At 40.8% G+C, this 19998-nt stretch overlaps 1 protein-coding gene across 1 annotated transcript in view; it reads right to left on the minus strand.

Moving 5' to 3' along the window:
* Window positions 1–15159, minus strand: part of birc6 (baculoviral IAP repeat containing 6) — a 101241-nt gene extending 86082 nt beyond the window's left edge. Inside the window, 8 exon segments of the mRNA XM_054600455.1 lie at window positions 212–381; window positions 516–741; window positions 823–905; window positions 2947–3058; window positions 5650–5843; window positions 8172–8309; window positions 10320–10501; window positions 14722–15159. Of these exon segments, the coding sequence (XP_054456430.1) occupies window positions 212–381; window positions 516–741; window positions 823–905; window positions 2947–3058; window positions 5650–5843; window positions 8172–8309; window positions 10320–10501; window positions 14722–14932 (1316 nt within the window). The 5' untranslated portion in view covers window positions 14933–15159.
* Between the last annotated feature and the right edge of the window lie 4839 nt (window positions 15160–19998).

Here is a 19998-nt window from a genome sequence, read left to right on the forward strand (position 1 = left end):
TATCGAGGTATATACAAGTTATAAACAAAGGGTCGATCAGTGAATAACATTTTTGGTGTGAGCTGAGTATGTTTGTATACTTATATGAATCAGTGTGTGTGTGTATACTTATATGAATCAGTGTGTGTGTGTGTGTGTGTGTGTGTGTGTGTGTGTGTGTGTGTGTGTGTGTGTGTGTGTGTGTGTGTGTGTGTGTGTGTGTGTGTTTCACCTGTCTCCCTCAAGCTTGGGCAGGTCAGAGCAGGAGGATGTCTGCTCGAGCCAGGCCAGAGTTGGTCTCCGAGACTCAGTCAGGTTCTGCTGGCTCTGCTCATCACCGCACTGAATCAGCTGCCTCAGGATGGCTGGGTCATACGGATTGATGTCAAACTTCAAGTGCATCTGTTCAGCACACAATTACACACTTTAGACTTTGGGCTCAATACGAACATGTTCTGTCCGTCTCCAAACATCTTTGAGAGTGAAACACAAGACGGATGAAAAAGTCTCATTTATTCACAGTTAGATGCTCTGACCTTCATCATTTTGGAGACGTCCCAGATGCAGATCTTGCCCCTCTTGGTGGCAGCAGCCAGAAACTGCGGGCAGCTGCCGAAGCCATAGCAGGCAATCCTGTCCGAACTGTCGGGGCTGTTGGGAAATTGGGCGGGGCTGGTTGCCAGTGTCACTGACAGCGGCACGTTCTGTGTGTGCTCGCCCTTCACAAATGGACAATTGGGAGAATGTCGCTCGTGTTCGGACCTGGGGGTAGTGGAGACGTGTTGGTCATCAATGATATGCAATAGGAGATAAATGAATGCATAATTAATGATCTCTACTCACCAGGGTTCATCTGTAGGTTCCCAACAGACCAGACACACACTGCAGGTGAAACACATGGCTCTGTCGTCCCCTGTTGAGGCAGGCTGTGGATGGACAGGGCAAATTATTAAGTTATTGTAAATTATAATCATCTGGACCAAGATGGAGGAGATGGTGGAAAGTGCATAATGTGTCATTAGATTCTGTGAATTAGTAGTTATCTATCTATTTGTTTCAAGTCTGCTCACTAAGAATACTCTTGCATACATTACATACAGACAAGAAGTTTTTAAAGTTGGATTTATCTAAGCTAAAACAAAATCATCCTCAGCTGTGTCTACCCAGCATTTTTCTCGCCATTGTACGGTCACTGGTGAGCAAAATGGATGAGCTGCAACGGCAGATAATCACTCATAAAAAGGATTATGGACTGCAGCATCATGATTTTTGAAGAGACATTGCCCAACAGTGATGGTCCCGATAGCACCACTGAGCTAACCGATCGCTTCATCCTCCAGGCGGATAGAACAGCAAATGTCTCCAGTAAGACCAGAGGAGGGCAACTTTGCATTTATGAAAGAAAAGCTTGGTGCATGGACACGGCCAACATCAGTCACTGCTACCTAAGAATACCTCATTGTTAAGTATAGACTTTTCTATCTCCCCAGAGAGTTCACATTGGCTGTTGTGACTGCGGCATATTTCCCCCAGATGCTAATGCTTAGTTTGCAATAAAAGCATGCTGCTGTTAGCAATCAACAGACTGCACATCCGGAGGCAGCCTTTATTGTTGTGGGTGACTTTAACCACTCTACCCTGAAGACTGTACTTCAACCAATATGTCTCCTGCTCCACTAGAGGAAAACAAGACCTTGGACCCTGTTAACACCAACATTCTGAGCCGTACAAGCCATTCCCCTCTCCCACTCAGGACAGTCCGTGCACTAGATTTGCTGCGGTAGTCTGTGTAACCAGTGTTTCACGATGTTCAGGCATACATCATTTACATTACTTGCTCCCCACCACTACCGTTCTTAGTCAGACAACGGTCGCAATAATTATAAACTTGAAGTGTCGGCTTCATCGAGCAGCGGCAGAGTTGAAGCAAAGAGTAGCAGAATCAGATCACTGGACAAAAGCTTGACGAAATGTTTGAAGATTTGGCGTCAAAGCATAAAGCAAAAGCACCTTTTGGGCAATATTTGGGATTTTAAACCAATTTTAACAGCGAACCTGATAAAGTTATTGAGGCAATATGTAAACGTTGATGAAAAGGAAGCAAACACGCACATGCCAGCGCACCACCCCTGGATATACATTTCTTGGTCTCCATATCTCCATGAAAACTCTCATGGAACACTTTGACCTAGTTCAAAAAGGTACACCAGCATCTGAAGAAGGTCCATTTGTCTCCTTAGATTCTGGTGAACTTCTACCACGGCTACAGGAGTGGAGAGCACTGACGAGGGTGGTGAAGACTCCCCAATGCATCATTGATACACCACCCCCTACCTTTCTGCTGATGCTGATCAGTACTCGCAATGCCTGCCAAGGGCGTTCAGCATAGTCAGGGACATTCTCTCCCTGGACACAGAGTGTTTGCCCTCATTCCCTCTGGGAGGCTCTACAAGACTCTCTGTTACAGGACTAGCAAGCTCAGAAATAGCTTCTTCCCTTCAGCTGCTACCTTGCGAACTCTGCATCACACTGACACTGTTCATACTGTTAATACAGTATACATTTTAATGTAGGAATAATTACCCCCTTACCTTTTTTTTTTACGCATTACCCCTTTTTTATATGTAAATGACTGTATCATTACTGTACTTATCAAATGGTTGTTGCTGATGGCGACATTAACATTTATTGTTCCATTGCACAGACACTGATGGCTCTCTGCAAAGCTTTCTCCAGCTATAGGTTGTTGGCATGAAACCAAAGCACATGAGTTTTAACAAGAGCAGTCTCCATGGTTACATTTGGTTAAATGCAGCCATGTTTTCTTCCTTTAACTGAATAATGTGGCAGGGACCTGAAACACCATCAAGCTCTACTGCACATAGCCCTTTGTTTGCATGCCAAGAATGAAAATATGCATGGAGTAAACAGGTATAAACTGAGTATAGGAGTTCTCTCAGAACCTACCTGGTGGTAAAACCCTGCTTGAGCCATTGGATCAGGTTGAGCCCACCTGTACCCAGCATGTGGCCACGATGTAAACGTCTCCCTCCTGTTGGCCTCACTGTACATCAAAGATCTGTAGAGGACAACACATTTTAGAAACATGCTAGTGTGGAAAGTGGATTGTGTGGAAATTAAAAGGGATGGAATCAAAATATGACTCCATAACTTTTCACTCTATTGGCCATTTAACAACAACAAAAAAATGTATTGTGTATAATGGCTCAAAATAAGAATGGAAATGAGGTATAGGCCTATATGTGTTTTGAGAGGCAATCTGCCTGGTAATGAAGATAATGGGATTCATACAGAGTTAGTAGCCTAATTATAGCCATGGGTTTGTTAGTGAACTTGGCTCTGTTTCAGAAAGCAGGTTTAACAAACCCTTAGCCCAACCCTGAACTCTGAGTTGACTAACCCCAAGATGAGTTTTTCAGTTCCAGAACAGCTGATCAGAGTTTGTTTAATCAGCTCTGAGTTTGTTCACTGAAAAAAGCAATCATCAATGGAGCTTCGATACCACGATTCACCATGGCAACAGGATACCAACAGGCAGCCTCCATTACAATTCAGTTGAAGTAGAGATAATAATGCATGTATATTATTCTGTATTGTCGATTAATTCATAATTTACCAGACTATGATGAAGTGGTGAAATCTGACTGTGTATGAGGCTGTAGTCTACATTTTAAATAATATATATATATATATATATATATATATATATATATTAGCTTTAATCTGATGAGTAAAAAAAAAACACAGGGGCCAACTGAATATGAAAAAATATACATGAATTTTTTTTTTAAAATACATTGATCAATAGACGGTCTGAGCCATGTTTTGGGTGATTTAAGGGTTAAACTACAGTGGATTTTAAATGTTTTTTAATGCTCAACAGCCTTCAGGTGCTGTATTTCAGCTACTCCAACAAATGTAGTGAAGTTAAACACCTTCACTGAAATGCTGTTAAAACAGGTGCATGATACGCAGCCTTATAAATAACTCTTTCAAACTACATTCTACAGCTGCACCACGATCCCGCTCACAGAAATATTAACTTATAATCACCAATATTATAGGAATTATTTTCCATCAGTGACAGCTGACATCAACTTTGTGCACAGCGATATATATTTATTTACCAAAAAGTCCCAGTCGCAAAAAATTTACCTGCAGATGTTTCAATTTGATTTGGTTTCAATCCCGAGGGTGACTTGACTGTGTAATATTTGAGCGTGAGGGCAAAAAAATGAATGAGGAAATGAAACACCCTGTCTGGCTCTGTAAGAGGGAGGAGACAGAGAGAAACTCAGGGTTTGTTTAAGAAAACCTACTAGCAAGCAGGTTAGGTTCACAGAGTCAGTTACCACGGTAACAGACCCAGTCAGTTACCACGGTAACAGACCCAGAGTCAAAGTGACTTGTCTTTCTGAAACTATGAACCCAGAGTTTCCCTCATTTCAGGATTAACATACTAAACCCACTTTATGAAACGGGGCCATGTAATGCTGAGGAACCTGGGTCTCAGCAATGAAAATGTATTCCCACATATTTGCTATCGTTTATCAAAGTTTTTTTCACTTCTTTTCACCTCAGCCAAAATAGGAATTTAACACTAAAAATAATTTACATCTCTGAAGAAAGCAAAAGCTGACAAAACCTTTTGCATATTAACCCACATGAAGAAAGAGTTTGAAAAAAACACTTCGTAGACTCTGTTGGACCAGTACTGTACAAAAGACATATGGATCGTGAGCAGCACGGCTCGGCTCAGGACGGCTCATATAGAGATTTGATGTAGTTGGCCTATTTTTTTCGAAGCAGAATTAGACAGTAAAATGATCTGTTGATGGCTAGCAGTAACAGTGCCACAGCAGCTATGCTGTCTGCGTGGACACATCATGTCTTTGAGCTGCGGCTCCAAAACCTGTGTGTTGATAACAGTAAAGACGGTATTGCAAAATCCATGTCGTGACGGTAATGGAAGCATTGGGTCCCACCGCTATCATGCACAAGAATTAATAGATTGGGATGGAGGAAAACCATTCTAAATGTTTCAGTTTTTGATAAAACATTGTTCAACAGGAAAACGTGCTAAACACTAAATAAAACTGCATTAAATCCAAGTGCCTCATTTGGACAGTACATATTCAGAACTTTCACTGTTATTTTATGAACTGCAATAACGTTGGTTACATAGGGACAAAGTGGTCACACAGTGCAATTTAGTATTTTGCGCGGGCTGATCAATAATTTAAGAGCACAAATTGGTAGTCAATGCTCTTAAACTATAACATTAAGAGTAAAAATGTGTTGTGTACATACATTTCTTTAACCTGGAGTGAACCTGAGCTTTTGGGGGTAGTTGTCTATTTGTTCAGTAAGTCATCCAGCCTTGCTGATTGGAACACTTCTGTGAACTGAATGAATAATTCCTGTGCAACAACACACTTTTAAAATGTGCATTTATTTCAGGAAAACAAGAGTGGTGTCTGACATACTCAAAGACAAACCCATTCCTGGTATAGAACTGATTATCTTCACTGTGGTCTCGGAGGTAAATCTACATGTCATATGTTCACAACAACACGGTGATACCTAAAAAACACTAAATCCTCGAAACAAATCTCGGAAGAAAAACGAATTGGTTCCCTGCTAGCTCACCTATCTACAGAGCGCCCGGGGCCCACCCCAAGCTCAGGCCTGGCGCTTGACAAAAGGTAGGAGAGCCTGTCCATGATGGATGAGGCCACAGACAAAGCAGCTACGTTCTGGTTTATCTTCTTCAGCTCGTTGGCGATGGCACTGGCCACCAGCTTCAGCATGTGGTGGGGAAGATGGAAGGTAACTGTCGCCCACTGAAAGAATAAAAGGAGAAAAAAAAGATCACAGAGAGAGGAGAGGTGAATTTAAGGTTAGCAAAAGAAAAAGTACATGAGACACAGATCATATATCAAATTGTCAATTTTGTAAAGCTGACACTGGTACCGGTTGACTTCAGGACTTGATGACAAGTTAGTGTTGTCGTTAAACAGTAATTTAGCTGCAAGAAGGAACCAAGTTCCTGGGGAAAAATCTGCTTAGTGGGGACGGGGAGCTAAAGGGAAAGAAGATGATGAATTTTATATAAATGTTACATACAAATGTAACAGTTTTGGAGTAACAGTTGAGTATATGGGGTACCGTAGGGTTGACAACATTTTTTTATATTCTTTAGGTTATTTTGACAAAAAATGAGGCAACACAGCTGCTCATGGGTTATAAGGAAAACATTTGAAAACATAATCTAAATGGTCTTTCATACATGACGTGGTTTGCAAAGTACAACCAGATTTAACTTTGGGCGCAGCGAAAAGTTATTGTGGCACCACGCAGGCTGCTGGAAATAATGGCTATCAAGTTCGGTGGCACCGTTCTGTGTAAAAAGAATTGCCTGCAATTCGTTAGCCATGTTGAAATGTATCACACGCTGTTTATCTTCGTCCGGAAAAAGGGTCATGTGATAGGGGCGTGACTAATCAGGGAAGGACACGTCGTAACTGCCAAGACCCAATCAGGTAGTGAACGCAGGTGTCTACGTCATCATTTTCAAATTTATCCAGCTTCAGTAGGGTTTCTAAGCTACGTCTGTTTCGGTGCTCTGAAACTCCGGAGTAGTGTGGACCCGTGGAAATGTAGTAAAAGATATGCGTTTGAAAATGGAAACGTAGTAGAGTGGGGACAATGCCAACAGAGAGGTCAGCCTGGTTGTTTTGCTTATCAAATGAAACCTGGGGTTGTTTCTAAAGCTGATAACAACCCTGGCAGACAGAAAAAAACTGGCAGTTTGGGAAGTGGGATAGTAGTGAGGGCAATTTGTTGCAATAGTAACAGTGCAAGCTGGCAATGCAAGCAGGAAGGCAGGGACAAGGAATAAAAACCCAGATTCACTGCTCACTTCATCAGATCAGTTTGTTTTAATGTCATTTCAGAATGTAGCCTTGTTTACTCGTATTGTTTAGTCGGATTGTTTAGTCGGATTGGCAAGATACAGAGCTCCTTGACATGACTTACAAGCCATTTGTCATGGTGAGAGTCTGATTCGAAGGGACACAGCTTGATGCATATACTTTTCTGTGCTTGATTTTTCTTTTACAGACCAGTTGAAAAGGTAGTGGGAAAGCTAATTTTGACTTTGGAACATTAACATTTTTAGGTAAATGATTTTGAGAATATGAAAAGAATAATACTTTTTCATGACCAAACTGTGACTTGTGATCCAAGGCCCTTTCTGGTGCATCAACAGCTATTAACAGTGTATGAACTAAGGGTGCTCTGATCCTTGGGACACTTGATTGTTATCCGCTGACGTTTGTTCTAAATAGTTTGATCTAGTCTCTATGAAGGCCAATCAGAAGAGACGATCAGATTACACAAAACACGAAAGACATTTTCTCTATGCGCTTCTGAAATGGCTGAACTGGAGGTGAACCTAGCTTCAGATTGAGTGAGTCAATGTCAACTAAATTATTTTGAAGAATGTGTAGGTATGTTCATGAATTGTCACATACAGTATACTCCATAAAGAATCTGTTAAACATCTACAGACAAAGTGAAACAGTTGAAATGTTGAGTCTCAGAGAAGATATTGAAATGTCACAAATACTTGTAAAAAACCTATTTGTAGGAGGACTATCTAAATAAAGACTTTCCTTATCAATAGTTAAATAAATAAATATATAATGCTACAGGATAAATGGAAGGATTGAAATAGACATCGTAAGCTTCCAGTGATCGTCGATCAGCCCCCCAAATCCTGATCGGGGCAGCATTAAGGCTACTGCACTGGATGGCAATGGATTATACAAGTGTTCATGTTATTGTGTCCAGGAGCTCTTTGGCCAAAGGACCCTAACCTAAAATGCTGCTCTCTTTTTGCCCAAATGCTGTCAGTACTGATGGGGAACACAAAAAACAAAAAAGGCACAGTATTGAGTATAATCCGGTTCTCTGAGAGACCCCACAGCTGGGAAACTTTTTTAGTCTTCCCTGACCGGCTCCTCTCACATGATCTTCTAATGTGACATTCCATATAATGAAACACTGCTCGTGACTTCCATGTGTCACTAATAGCTAAATTTGAACATATTTTAATACAGGATGTAACAATAAAACAAAATCCCCTTTGGATAGGTGGCCAGACTAACCTTGGCCACTTTGTGATTGGCTGCCGTCTCGTGTGAGGTATTCTTCAGGCCTTCTTTGAGCTGGGTGATGAAGAGTTCATAGCCCTCTGTGTTAGACACATCGATCTTCTCCTGGCAGGCTGACAGCATCTGCTGGGCCTGAAAAGACACACAAACACACTTATTTAGTTATAGTTTTCACTGCTGGGGTCAGGCATTGGTACTGCCTTCATTACAAATGAATGGTCACATGGGCTGTTATGCCATCTGATGCATGATAACATGACTTTACATTACTGTCTGTAGATACAGTCAGCAACAACTAACCTAACTAGAGACTCCAACAAAAAGTATTGGTAGCAGGCCCTGAGACAGACAAACAGAGACACAAATACGTGTACACACCACACACACGCATATCTGCATGTAACCCAAGTGGGTGCATTCCCATATATCGGTTCATACCGCACTGTGCACTGCACAAAAACAATATTTATTTGAGCATCTGCATGTGACGTAACCATAAAATGTTTTGTAATGTTTTCAATAGATTTCACTTTTGCAGTAAATAAACAAGGGGATGTCTACAATCAATATTTATTTTTTTCTTCGGTTTTGCTTGCTGTGAATCGTCTCTTGTTTTAAGTATGACATGAAATTCAGTTGCGTTGCCAGCTGAAGAGTACGAGATGGAAGCAGATGAGATGTCCAGTGTTTCCCCAGCTTTTTGCTGCCAGAAGATATTTAGCCTTTCCACCAACACGAGAAGGGCTTTAGTTATTTACAAAACAAATAACGTGAAATCAAATCATGTCCAAGTGTTGATCATTGTTGATAAACCGGAAGCCTCATTGGCATAAGTCACATCCTGCATGGGAGCATTTTATCCTCCTGGGCTTCTGAAACACATTGGTGTACATTATTGTGTCCCTAATGTTAGTTAGTTGCCGAGGTTGCAAAAGGTTTAAGCTGTTGCCACATTACAAACAAGTTGCGTTGAGCTAATCAAATCACAACAGAAAACACGGCCTAGTAGAAGCTCACACCATCTAGGCATGGGCCCAACTAACCTACTTCATTAATTAACCCTGAATTCGATCCAATATCTGCTCCTGATGTTTCTACCCATAGACCCCCCTCCCCCACACTTGTTAGGACATTTTGACAGCGGTTTGATGTAACATTATTGCTTTCTGTGTGTGTGAGTGACCATAGTGTGGAACTTCTTTGCTGTGGTGTGCTGGGGTGGTGGCATCAGGACTGGAGATGCCAACAAACTTAATAAGCTGGTGAGGAAAGCCAGCTCTGTGGTGGTCTGGAGCTGGACAGTCTGGAGTCAGTGGGTGAGAGGAGGATGAAGGCCAAACTCGGAGCCATCCTGGACAATCCCTCTCACCCTCTCCATGAGGAACTGTGGCAGCTGGGCAGCTCTTTCAGCCATCGGCTGATTCTACCAAAGAGCAGGACGGAGCGCTTCAGACGCTCATTTGTGCCCGCTGCCATCAAACTGTACAACAACAGCGGAGACCACAGTCTGTCATCATGCTGACCAGGCCCCCCCCATGTGGATATACTGTACATTTTTATTTTTATTCTATTTTTATTTTATTGTATAATATGTGTATTTATTATCTGTTTCTATGTAGTTGAGCTGCTGCGAATTTCCCCCATGGGGATCAATAAAGGAATAATAATAATAATAATAATAATAATAATAATAATATTTTTGGATAATAGAGTTTAGTGGTCCTTTCCAAAAAGACAAACTTGGTGCCCCCTTTGGTGCTGGGATTTTGATGAATACTGTATGTGGTGAAACCTGAACAATAACCATACACAGGCACTTGTTTCTTTCAACCACAAGCAGTTTTGACAAAAAAAATGAAATTAAGCTTTTGTGTGCTCCACACCATTATTGGTTTATTGCTGGGATCTTTACGTTACGTTATTTAATTACAGTGGGTGAGTGTGAGGAAAGTTAGTGTAAACGTAATGTGAGGGAGAATTGAAACCTGCTTCCATATGTACTCAGATTGAGCAGTTTATTCCATTATACAAAAGGCTTAGTGTAAACACATCTATGCAAATATCAGGTGACAACAACCATCTCTGTAAAGAGCTTCCTGGTGTTGACCAGTGTGAACAGTAACATATAGAGTCCGCTCTTACCTCTGTGACGGGCAGCTCCAGCTGAACCATATCCTCGGCCTTGGCCACTGGAGCCTGGAGAGCTGTGTCCAGAAGCAGGATGCCGTTCAAGTCCTTCCTGCATCCCACTGCATAGTCGTCCACAAAAAGCACCTTATCCACTGCTGGAAAGTACTGACACCTGACACGACCGCCGGGTTTAGCTGTGACAGGAACAGAGGACAGCAGACAGTGTCAGGAGGTTTTAAGGAGAAAGATGGCCTAAAGCTACTACCTGAAACACCTAACAAGTCAGTGGTTTAGTTTGAGATAATAATACAGGCAAACCTCAGTTATTCAACACGTTTGGTTCCATCTTGTGCCAAACAACTCAAAGCCAAACGTTTATTCAGACAAACAGGTCTGACTGGCCATCTTTTACACTGGTAGCATCAGTTGTTGCTCTACTGTCTTGATAACTGGACAGATTATGAAACTCAATAGGTTGTCTTAGACAATTATTTCTGAATACAAAAATCATTCAACTTCATTCCATTTTCTACGTCACTTTCGTTTTGTTCTGTAAGTTGTAATTAACAGCTTCTTTAAAACACGAGACATGTTGTCAGAAGTGAATTCCCAACTTTTAACCTGCACAAAACGCACAAAAGCTAACGTTGGCCTGGTCCTTTTAATGTAAACTAGCGGCTCCACCACCTTAAAGGCTGGTTATGGTTGGAAAAGATCTGTCTTGTATAAATATGACATCACATTCTTGTTGTAATCGGAGTGACTCAAGGAAAAAAAAAAAAAAATCAGAAGTTATCAGGATTCCAATGTAGGCTGGATGCCCTTAGTGAGGAAAAGAACAATGTTACTGTTTAATGTTGATTTTTCGCTTACTTTAAACTGGTTATGAAACAATTCTCAATTAAATACTGACACATATTTATTACCTCAATAAGTAAACGAGACCAGCAGCAAGAAGATGATCCATTTCTACATAGTTATTCTTAATGCTTGTCGTCAGAGCCCGCCGGTCAGATTCGGTCGAACTCAGACAAAATCATGCAGGTTCACCAGAGCTCCAGCAGGAGGTGGAAATTGCTGCTGGAGGCCCAGGCCAGATCATAAGCTAGAGTTTGTGCATCCTGAACAAATGTAATTCTGTGGCTCAGAAGTTAGAGCGAGATTTTGTCCTTGGGCAAGACACTTATCCCAAATTGCTCCTGAAGGTTGTGCCATCTGTGTATGAATGGTTGTGAAAGAGTGATTGACATGTAGCGTAAAAGCGCTTTTAGTGGTTGAAAGACCACAAAGGCGCTATTTAAGTACTAGTCCATTTACCCTTTTTCCTTGTAAATCATATCAAATCCTGCATCAACTTGGTAGTTTTCAGGAAAGGTTAAGAATGAATGTAGTAAAAAATCCAACCTTCAAGTTCCTCTTTAAGTGCCGTAAGCGCTTAATCTTCCATTTAATTGCCCTGACAATACCTCATGAGGTATCTCCCTTTGGTTTATCTATTGGGTTGAATGGATGGTGATTGACCGAAGGAGCATCCTCATGTAAAGAAAAACTAAAAGCTACCGTTTGAAAGTTTGACCAAAAAACTGAAGTCACACAAATAGTAAAAGAAGTTAAACACCCACTGCTTTCTCATCTCTGCTCTTTTGGCGTAACCATGTGACAGCATCAACTTTTAACAACGCACATTAACAGAAAAGGCTGACGTGTGGGGGCTACAGACTATCAAACGTAATTAAAAAAAGCATCTGAACACTCGAATCGGTGCAAAAATCTGCTTAATCTAGTAATTATCCAGCTTTCTGTCAGAGACCTTCTTCAAGGCAAGTACACTTAGTAAGTGAATGCAGCAGCACAAAAGCATCACAGAACATCACTTCTTTAGCCGTAATTCAGAACACTTGTGTCAATCAGTTGAACTTGTGTGAATGGTAAATGGTAAATGGACTGTATTTGTATAGCGCTTTTCTAGTCTTCCGACCACTCAAAGCGCTTTTACATTACATATCATTCACCCATTCATACACTGATCCACACACCGATGGCGCAGCCTTTGGGAGCAACTTGGGGTTAAGTGTCTCAAGTGTGTGGTTAAGAAGCCAGGCTTGGAATATTCCCATTACCAAAGCCATGAATGAGTCAGGTGTCTCTGAGCCCACATTAACAACATATACAACATAATCTGCAGGTAAAGGTGACTATTGCCACATACTCAAGTTCAACAACAATAGACATGTATCTACAGGTGGTCAGTGTTTCAAACCAACCCTTTACCTGTCCTTTCCCACTCTGAAGAAGCTCTTCATGATCAACATGGGAGAAACCGAATTAGAAATCGAATCATATCATTTCTTATGATCCTAGTGACAATTAGTGGTCACTGAATTGAAGTTGATAGAAGGATTTATTGAATCAGATTTTACTCTTGGCATTTACAAAGAAAATGTTTTTATCTGGGAGCAACAGCAAAAATGTAACAACCCATTTGTTTTACAGCACTTAGCCTGAGAATTGCATGTGTGCTACATTACAGTAGCAATAACTTTTAAAATAATGTCCTATAATTATTAACAGTTAACACATACTGTAGGTGCACAACAGCACAGTCAGACTGCTCCTGTCTGTGTACATGGTATGATAACTGTCGTTTTTATTACCATGATACAACCCTCAAGAAATCTGGTTTCATGCTCTGTATTGTAGCATTGGTATATGACATTGTCCATTTCAAATTAAATAAATTCTGTGGCATAGCCATCAAGCCAGGGAAGGTTCAACTGGGCTGAACGTTCTATCAACTAAAATTGACAGACACATGACCAGCCCGGACTTGAAAACTCTGCTGAAAATGAACTGAGATTAAAGTTAACTGAAATAAAAGTCGACAGAAGATCTAGCGGCTCAGTGAGGTTTGATGTCATCACCCTTTCACTTTCAGAGGGTTTGTATAGTGTCACTTTAATGTACACTTTGAACATACACAGCTTCCATGGGAGAAATATTTTATTCATATCAGGGCACACCCTGGACAAGACACCAGGTAATCACAAGGCTGACACAGAGACGGACATGGAAGCCCCGTCTGTCTGCACTACCGTGCTTCTCGTATTTACAGCATAGACTTTTCTCTAAACACAGAAAAATTGGTGAAAAAAAAGGTGACGTGGTTGTTAGTTAGACTATTCCAACCATGTATAGCCCTTTTTAACTTTGTTTTGAAAAGTTCCGCATAAATAATGTGTATTATTATCATCATTATTAATATTTGAGTATTCCATCAAACAAAGAGAGGTTTTCCTCCTAAAAGTCCTACATTTATTCTATTTTTCTGACTATGTGTTTACGGCCAACGACCTCATTAACAAAAACTTCAGTACTTGCTACCGGCAAAGCTTGTAGTCTTATTCCTATTTCAAAAATGAGTCTAAATCACAGGGTTAGGGTTACTTGGAAAAGGGATAAGAATAATCAAGCGTTTGGCCTTACTTTACACTGAAATATTAATTTGTTAAATGATCAAAATCAGGGTTTAAAGCTCTTCAACAAATACTGACAAATGCTAACATCAATCCACTGTCTATATATAGGATACATTTATCTTGACACATAGCAGGATGATGTGTAAACAAAGCAGAGGGCAGCGATCAACCTTGCAAATACCTAATGGGGAACGAATATGAAAGCATTTGGAAACATAGTATGTAATGTCCTGTCAGTAATACATTGTGACTTGACTTTGCATGCAACACCAACACTGTGTTAGACTGGTTATTAGACTGAATTATCAAAGAGAGCCCGGCAAGCCAGTATGGCCCCATCACACCAGTGCTTTCAGATGGCTGATGGTTCACACGACAGGCTGTGGAGTTAAGCAGCTAACGTTACAGTGCTGCTAGCTAGCTTAGCGGCTATCAAAATAATACCAATGTACACACTGCACAGCTATTTAGCTAGCTGGGTAATAACAGGAGCTCTGCGTTAGATGCCAAATATATTGATTGTAATCCTAACGACGAATGACAGGAAGTGACAGGAAAGATTGACCGGCTAACCAGCGCTTTGCTACGTTAACCAGCTAGCGTTAGCTCCTAGCTTCATGGAGTAAACAGAAGCAAATAGCAGAGTTAAACGAGCACCGGTTTAAGCTCAACTACAAACAGATCCAAGGACGCTGCATAAGCAAAAACAACAGGCTGAACAAACACTCTGCCAAATATTCCACCGAACGTTAGGCCGCAAACGCAACAGCTCCCGTTAGCTCCGTTAGCTCCGTTAGCTCCGTTAGCTTCCGTTAGCTCCCGTTAGCTCCGTTAGCTCCGTTAGCTCCCGGTGGTCACGGCTCAGTCGTGTTCAGCGTCTGTGTCTGTTGACAACCGGTGGCTGGTGTCGGGACACGGCACAGGGCTCCGGGGCTTACCGTGCATCGCTGAAGCCTGGAGAATGGCCCCCGAAGTGCCGTCAATCACTTTGATGCTGCCGCGGCTCGTCACGGCCAAGACCGCGTTGAGGGCCGGGTGGTAGGAGAGGCTGCGGAGGCCCTCCTCGTCGCAACGCAGGCAGCCGTCTCTCACTACGATCCAGTCTGAAGGGGTGGACGAGCCGGAGCCCGGCGAGGCCGCGGCCGCCATCTTTCCTTGTTTTTTCCCTTCCCTTGCTTCTGGGGTTTGTAAGGATTCAATAATATACGTAGAACTGCTAATTCTAAGAGATTGACTTCGACTTGTCAATCCTCCGCCACTGCTCTCTCCCTCTGCGGCTTCTTCTCCTCCGCCCGTTGCCGCAGCAGTGGCTATTCACCATCAGCGCTGAGGAACTCCTTGCTGGGCTTCTGTCAGTGACGCGGTAGGTGAACGGTGCTAGCGTATCGCACTGCCACTTCTCGCGATAACACCGAGTGTGAAACGAGAACAACGGGTGGAATACAGAATTATTATTATTATATTATTATATTCCTTTATTGATCCCCATGGGGGGAATTCAAGTGTTGCAGCAGCTCAACTACACAGACACAGACAATAAATACACATACTATACAACTACACAGACAATAAATACACATACTATACAACTACACAGACAATAAATACACATACTATACAACTACACAGACAATAAATACACATACTATACAACTACACAGACAATAAATACACATACTATACAACTACACAGACAATAAAAATACTATACAACTACTATACAACTACACAGACAATAAATACACATACTATAAACTACACAGACAATAAATACACATACTATACAACTACACAGACAATAAATACACATACTATACAACTACACAGACAATAAATACACATACTATACAACTACACAGACAATAAATACACATACTATACAACTACACAGACAATAAATACACATACTATACAACTACACAGACAATAAATACACATACTATACAACTACACAGACAATAAATACACATACTATACAACTACACAGACAATAAATATACTATACAACTACACAGACAATAAATACACATACTATACAACTACACAGACAATAAATACACATACTATACAACTACACAGACAATAAATACACATACTATACAACTACACAGACAATAAATACACATACTATACAACTACACAGACACAGACAATAAAATCTCCCTCAATCTCTCCTCAATTGACCATTAAAATAATAGCTCTGCAACAAAAAATAATAAGTAACAAATGTAACAAGTTTACTGTGCCCTGCAGTGGATACACAATTGATGCAGTCCAGTTATATACACCACAAACTACTACCTCAAGCATTACCACGTAGTTGAATCTTACTTTTTAAATCAAACCTTCACTTTAGTGCCTTCAATATGAAGCCTAATATTTACAAAAAAACACACCAACAACTAAATTATATGTAAACAAAAGTAATAAGAAGGAACTGTAATATTAATCATAGAAAATTTAAATTAATGGCCAGAGGAAAATATATTTTGCTGACAAAACACACATCACATCCTCACCGTGAATGTCTTTGCAGCAGGTATATTGCTGAAAGGTTTTGCTGCACATTTCAGCAATTTTTGCATCATCCAATATCATACTCAATATCTATTATTCAACATAGCTGATGATGAATGGCTGCCTTACAAAACTTTACAGCAGGCCCCGTAAAATTTCATCTAACTGTCTCTACCTGTAAAACTTGCATTTAATCTCTTATGCAAAGATTATAGGTGTGTTTCAGCCTTCCATTTAGAGGATCTGTCGTGGCGATCAACCGTGCAAGGGCAATAGCATTACATTTATATTTTGGAAGATTAATATACATCGTCAAGTAAGTTTCGAATATATCTGTTCAGTACTTACAGAGATGAAGGCCAGGCAGCACTATGGTATGTTCCCTGTACATTATAAAGGTCCCACGATCACAGTCATGAAAAGCATTCATAAGCATGCTTATTTAAATTAAGTATAGGCCCTTTTCATAGTAGTTTGACTTGCAGTGAAATTGCGGTGGTAGCCTAAAGAATATCACCGTCTACTGTGGAAGCCATAAGGTTTGTGGGATCCACCATATCCCAGGACGGTGAATTAATATGACACAACCAGGGAAAAGGCCAAGCAGATGATGAACTCCCTGAGCAAGCTAAGGAAGTTTAACCTACCTCAGAAGCTGCCTAGATTATGGTGTTGGCATCAACCTCCACTCGGAAATCTCTAGATGTCATGTATCACTATGCAAGAAGACTATAACAACTGACTCTTACATCTGCACTCTGTCTCAAAATACAAACGCACCTTTTCTCTTTGTAGACAGCATGATTGTCTCTTTTCTTTAACGAAGAGTTTCATCGATTAAATTTTTCTGGAAAAATCAGAAGTGTTAATCTTTAACAGTAACTAAAGTGGAGCCAAAAGGTGTACAGAGAGAGATTTTAACAACCTTACACTGGAAGCTGTGGGACAGTATTTAGTTAGCAGTAGTGTTCAAGAAGACCATCAAATAATTTACCATTTAAACTGACCAAGCCAGCAAATTGATATTAGCAGTTCACCTTGCTCTGGTATTTTAGTTTGTAGTCTTGTTCAACAAGTTAAGGTACAACACAAGACATACTATGTCCATGTTTCTAAGTTTAATAAGGAAAGAATTTGAGGAAAGCTAATGCGGGAGGGTGTTTAATGCTGCGGCTCTTGTGTCTGTAGCAGCAGTCTGGGTTGTCACCTCTGGTCAATGATAGACAGGGGCCACTAGTGCTTAATGCAAATACTTTAAAATGATCACAAAGGCTGAGATGTCCTCCATCTATGTCGACATTGTAACTAGTTAATGCACAAATTTGAGGCACACAAAACTAAAATATATGAAAATAAATGTCTCCCTTTTGAGTGCTGATGTTTCCTCAAAGGATAACACAGGACATGTCCTATACAGATCAGATATGTATGCTGTAGATAGAAAGGCACAACAAAACAAAACCTGCAGTTTATTTCAGTTGGACTTTAAAATGTAGTTGAACCATACCTAGCGCTTTGAGTTCCTGAAAGGTCGCACCACCGCTTATTGACATGTGGCGCCACTCATAAAATCAAGCTCTGTTGTGGAGCATCCCATAAGAGCACCTTATGCAGTCTCTTCTTCCCCTGACAGCACCCTGTACAGTGGCACTCAATGCTGTGCAGACAAATCTGCAAATCCCAACCATTGGACTGAATGATGGCACTAAAATATGGTTGATAATCTGGTTGATAATGACAGCAAACACATTGTTATTGGTGTCATTGGGAGCTTAAAGGTTTATATCTCAACCACACTGGCAGTCATTGGCATGCAGTGGTATGATTAACCAACCTTAGGTTGCCAAGGTTTTTTTATGTTAGCAACATGGCTCTAAGAATGGCAGCGCCAGTATGCACCAGAAGGATGAATCCCTCTGATCCCCTGACCTTTCCCCTGAAAGTGCCCAACGTCTGCTCGACGGATTGGCACAGAATGTGGTACAGACATTCACGATTCCCAGACCATGTGTCCTAATTACTTTTCCTCTAGTGCCACCAAGTCAATGGCATGTTGTTTCTGAGTGAAATGCCACATCTGTGGGAAGAATTGCCATGCCATTTGATACAGACGTTCATGTTCCCCTCACAATGAATTGTAAAAACTTTGGTGATCCTGACTTTTGATCTAGTGTAATCAAAGTCAGATTTTCCATTTGTCCTTGGTTTATGACGAAATACCTGCAAAATGCGAAATTCCCATCTGCCTCAGCTGTAGCCTAATTTGTTTTGATTGCTAATTAGCAAATGTTAGCATACTATCATACTACATTTGAACATGGTCAAGGTTATACCTGCTTAACATCAGCATGTTTGTATTTTAATTGTGAGCATGTTAGCATGCCACTTTTAGCATTTGCTTTTATTAGGCCTGTAGTCATGTTGAGTTTGTCTGATAGTTATTTGGCTTGTAATGCAGCCTAGAATGTAAAAGTTATGGCTGTAGAAAGGACTGGTAAGGCATGGGCAATGCTGCCATTAACTGCACTTAGACGTTTCATTTTCCTAGTGTGTAGGCTACATGTTATCACTCAACTTGGTAATCATTGCAGTACCATCTGTGTATTACACAGACAAGATATGAGCAGGATTGAGTAAAGATGGTACCGTTCTCCCACCTGCTGAGATGGATAGATCAACGCTCTCTCTAGCCGAGTCTTCCTGCTGGATCAAAGAATGCCGAAGACGTCCACCTGCCATCAAAATTGCCAGGAGAAACAACACATTTTCCTGTGGTAGTTGGGTTGATGCTCATTAAGAAGCATAAATCCAAAGTAGGGTCTCCCATCAAAATATAATACATATCGACTTGCTTCAAAACCTGGAACAGTGCATTAATTCAATTTCATTGGTCAGTGTGGAGGATATCCTCCACTGATTTGCCCTGGAAAATACAGTGGTCATTCATCAGTAGTTCCCTACTGTATCCATTGTGCTCATTTAACATCTGATTTATTTATTAATTAGTCTATTTAGTAGTTATTAGTTGTGATTGTGTAGTTAGTAGTTTAATAAACTTAACATTATTAAAGAAATTGATGATGTGCTTTGTGTGTATGAAGCAGTGCGGTCACTGTACACCAGTCAAAAACTAAACAAGAACACAAGTGGTGTAAGACTGTAGTTACAGGAGAAAGAATGTAAGGCTGACTGTGTCTCTTTGACCACATTATTCCCTTAAAGAATTCCAGCAACTTAAATATGCAGTGGTGAAAATCATGCCCACGAATGTAAACAATGCATCCGAAGTTCTAGATGGGCACAATCTACGTTATTACCAGCTGACTTCAACCACTGTCCACTGGATGGTGCTGAACCTGCATTTCATCAGTAAATTGAACGTCCTACATATCTAACAAATGTTATGGTTCTGTTCAAAGAGCATACAGATCTTACCCCCTGCCAGGCCTTGGCACCACTGACCACAGCGTTGTTTGGCTTGCTCCTGCATACCAACCAAGTATTCAGAGAGAGAAACCCATTTCCAAAATATCTAAGGTCTCATCAGAGAATAACACTGAGGACCTTATAGGCTTTTTTGAATGTACTGGATGGCGTGTCTTTGTTGAGCACAAACACAAACATCTCTAGTACATCTTATGCTGAGTCCTCAATAAAAAGCTATTTTTGAGGATTTGCCCCCCTGTGGTACGAATTAA

Source organism: Anoplopoma fimbria, chromosome 6 (assembly GCF_027596085.1).
Source record: "Anoplopoma fimbria isolate UVic2021 breed Golden Eagle Sablefish chromosome 6, Afim_UVic_2022, whole genome shotgun sequence".
NCBI classification, from domain to species: domain Eukaryota; kingdom Metazoa; phylum Chordata; class Actinopteri; order Perciformes; family Anoplopomatidae; genus Anoplopoma; species Anoplopoma fimbria.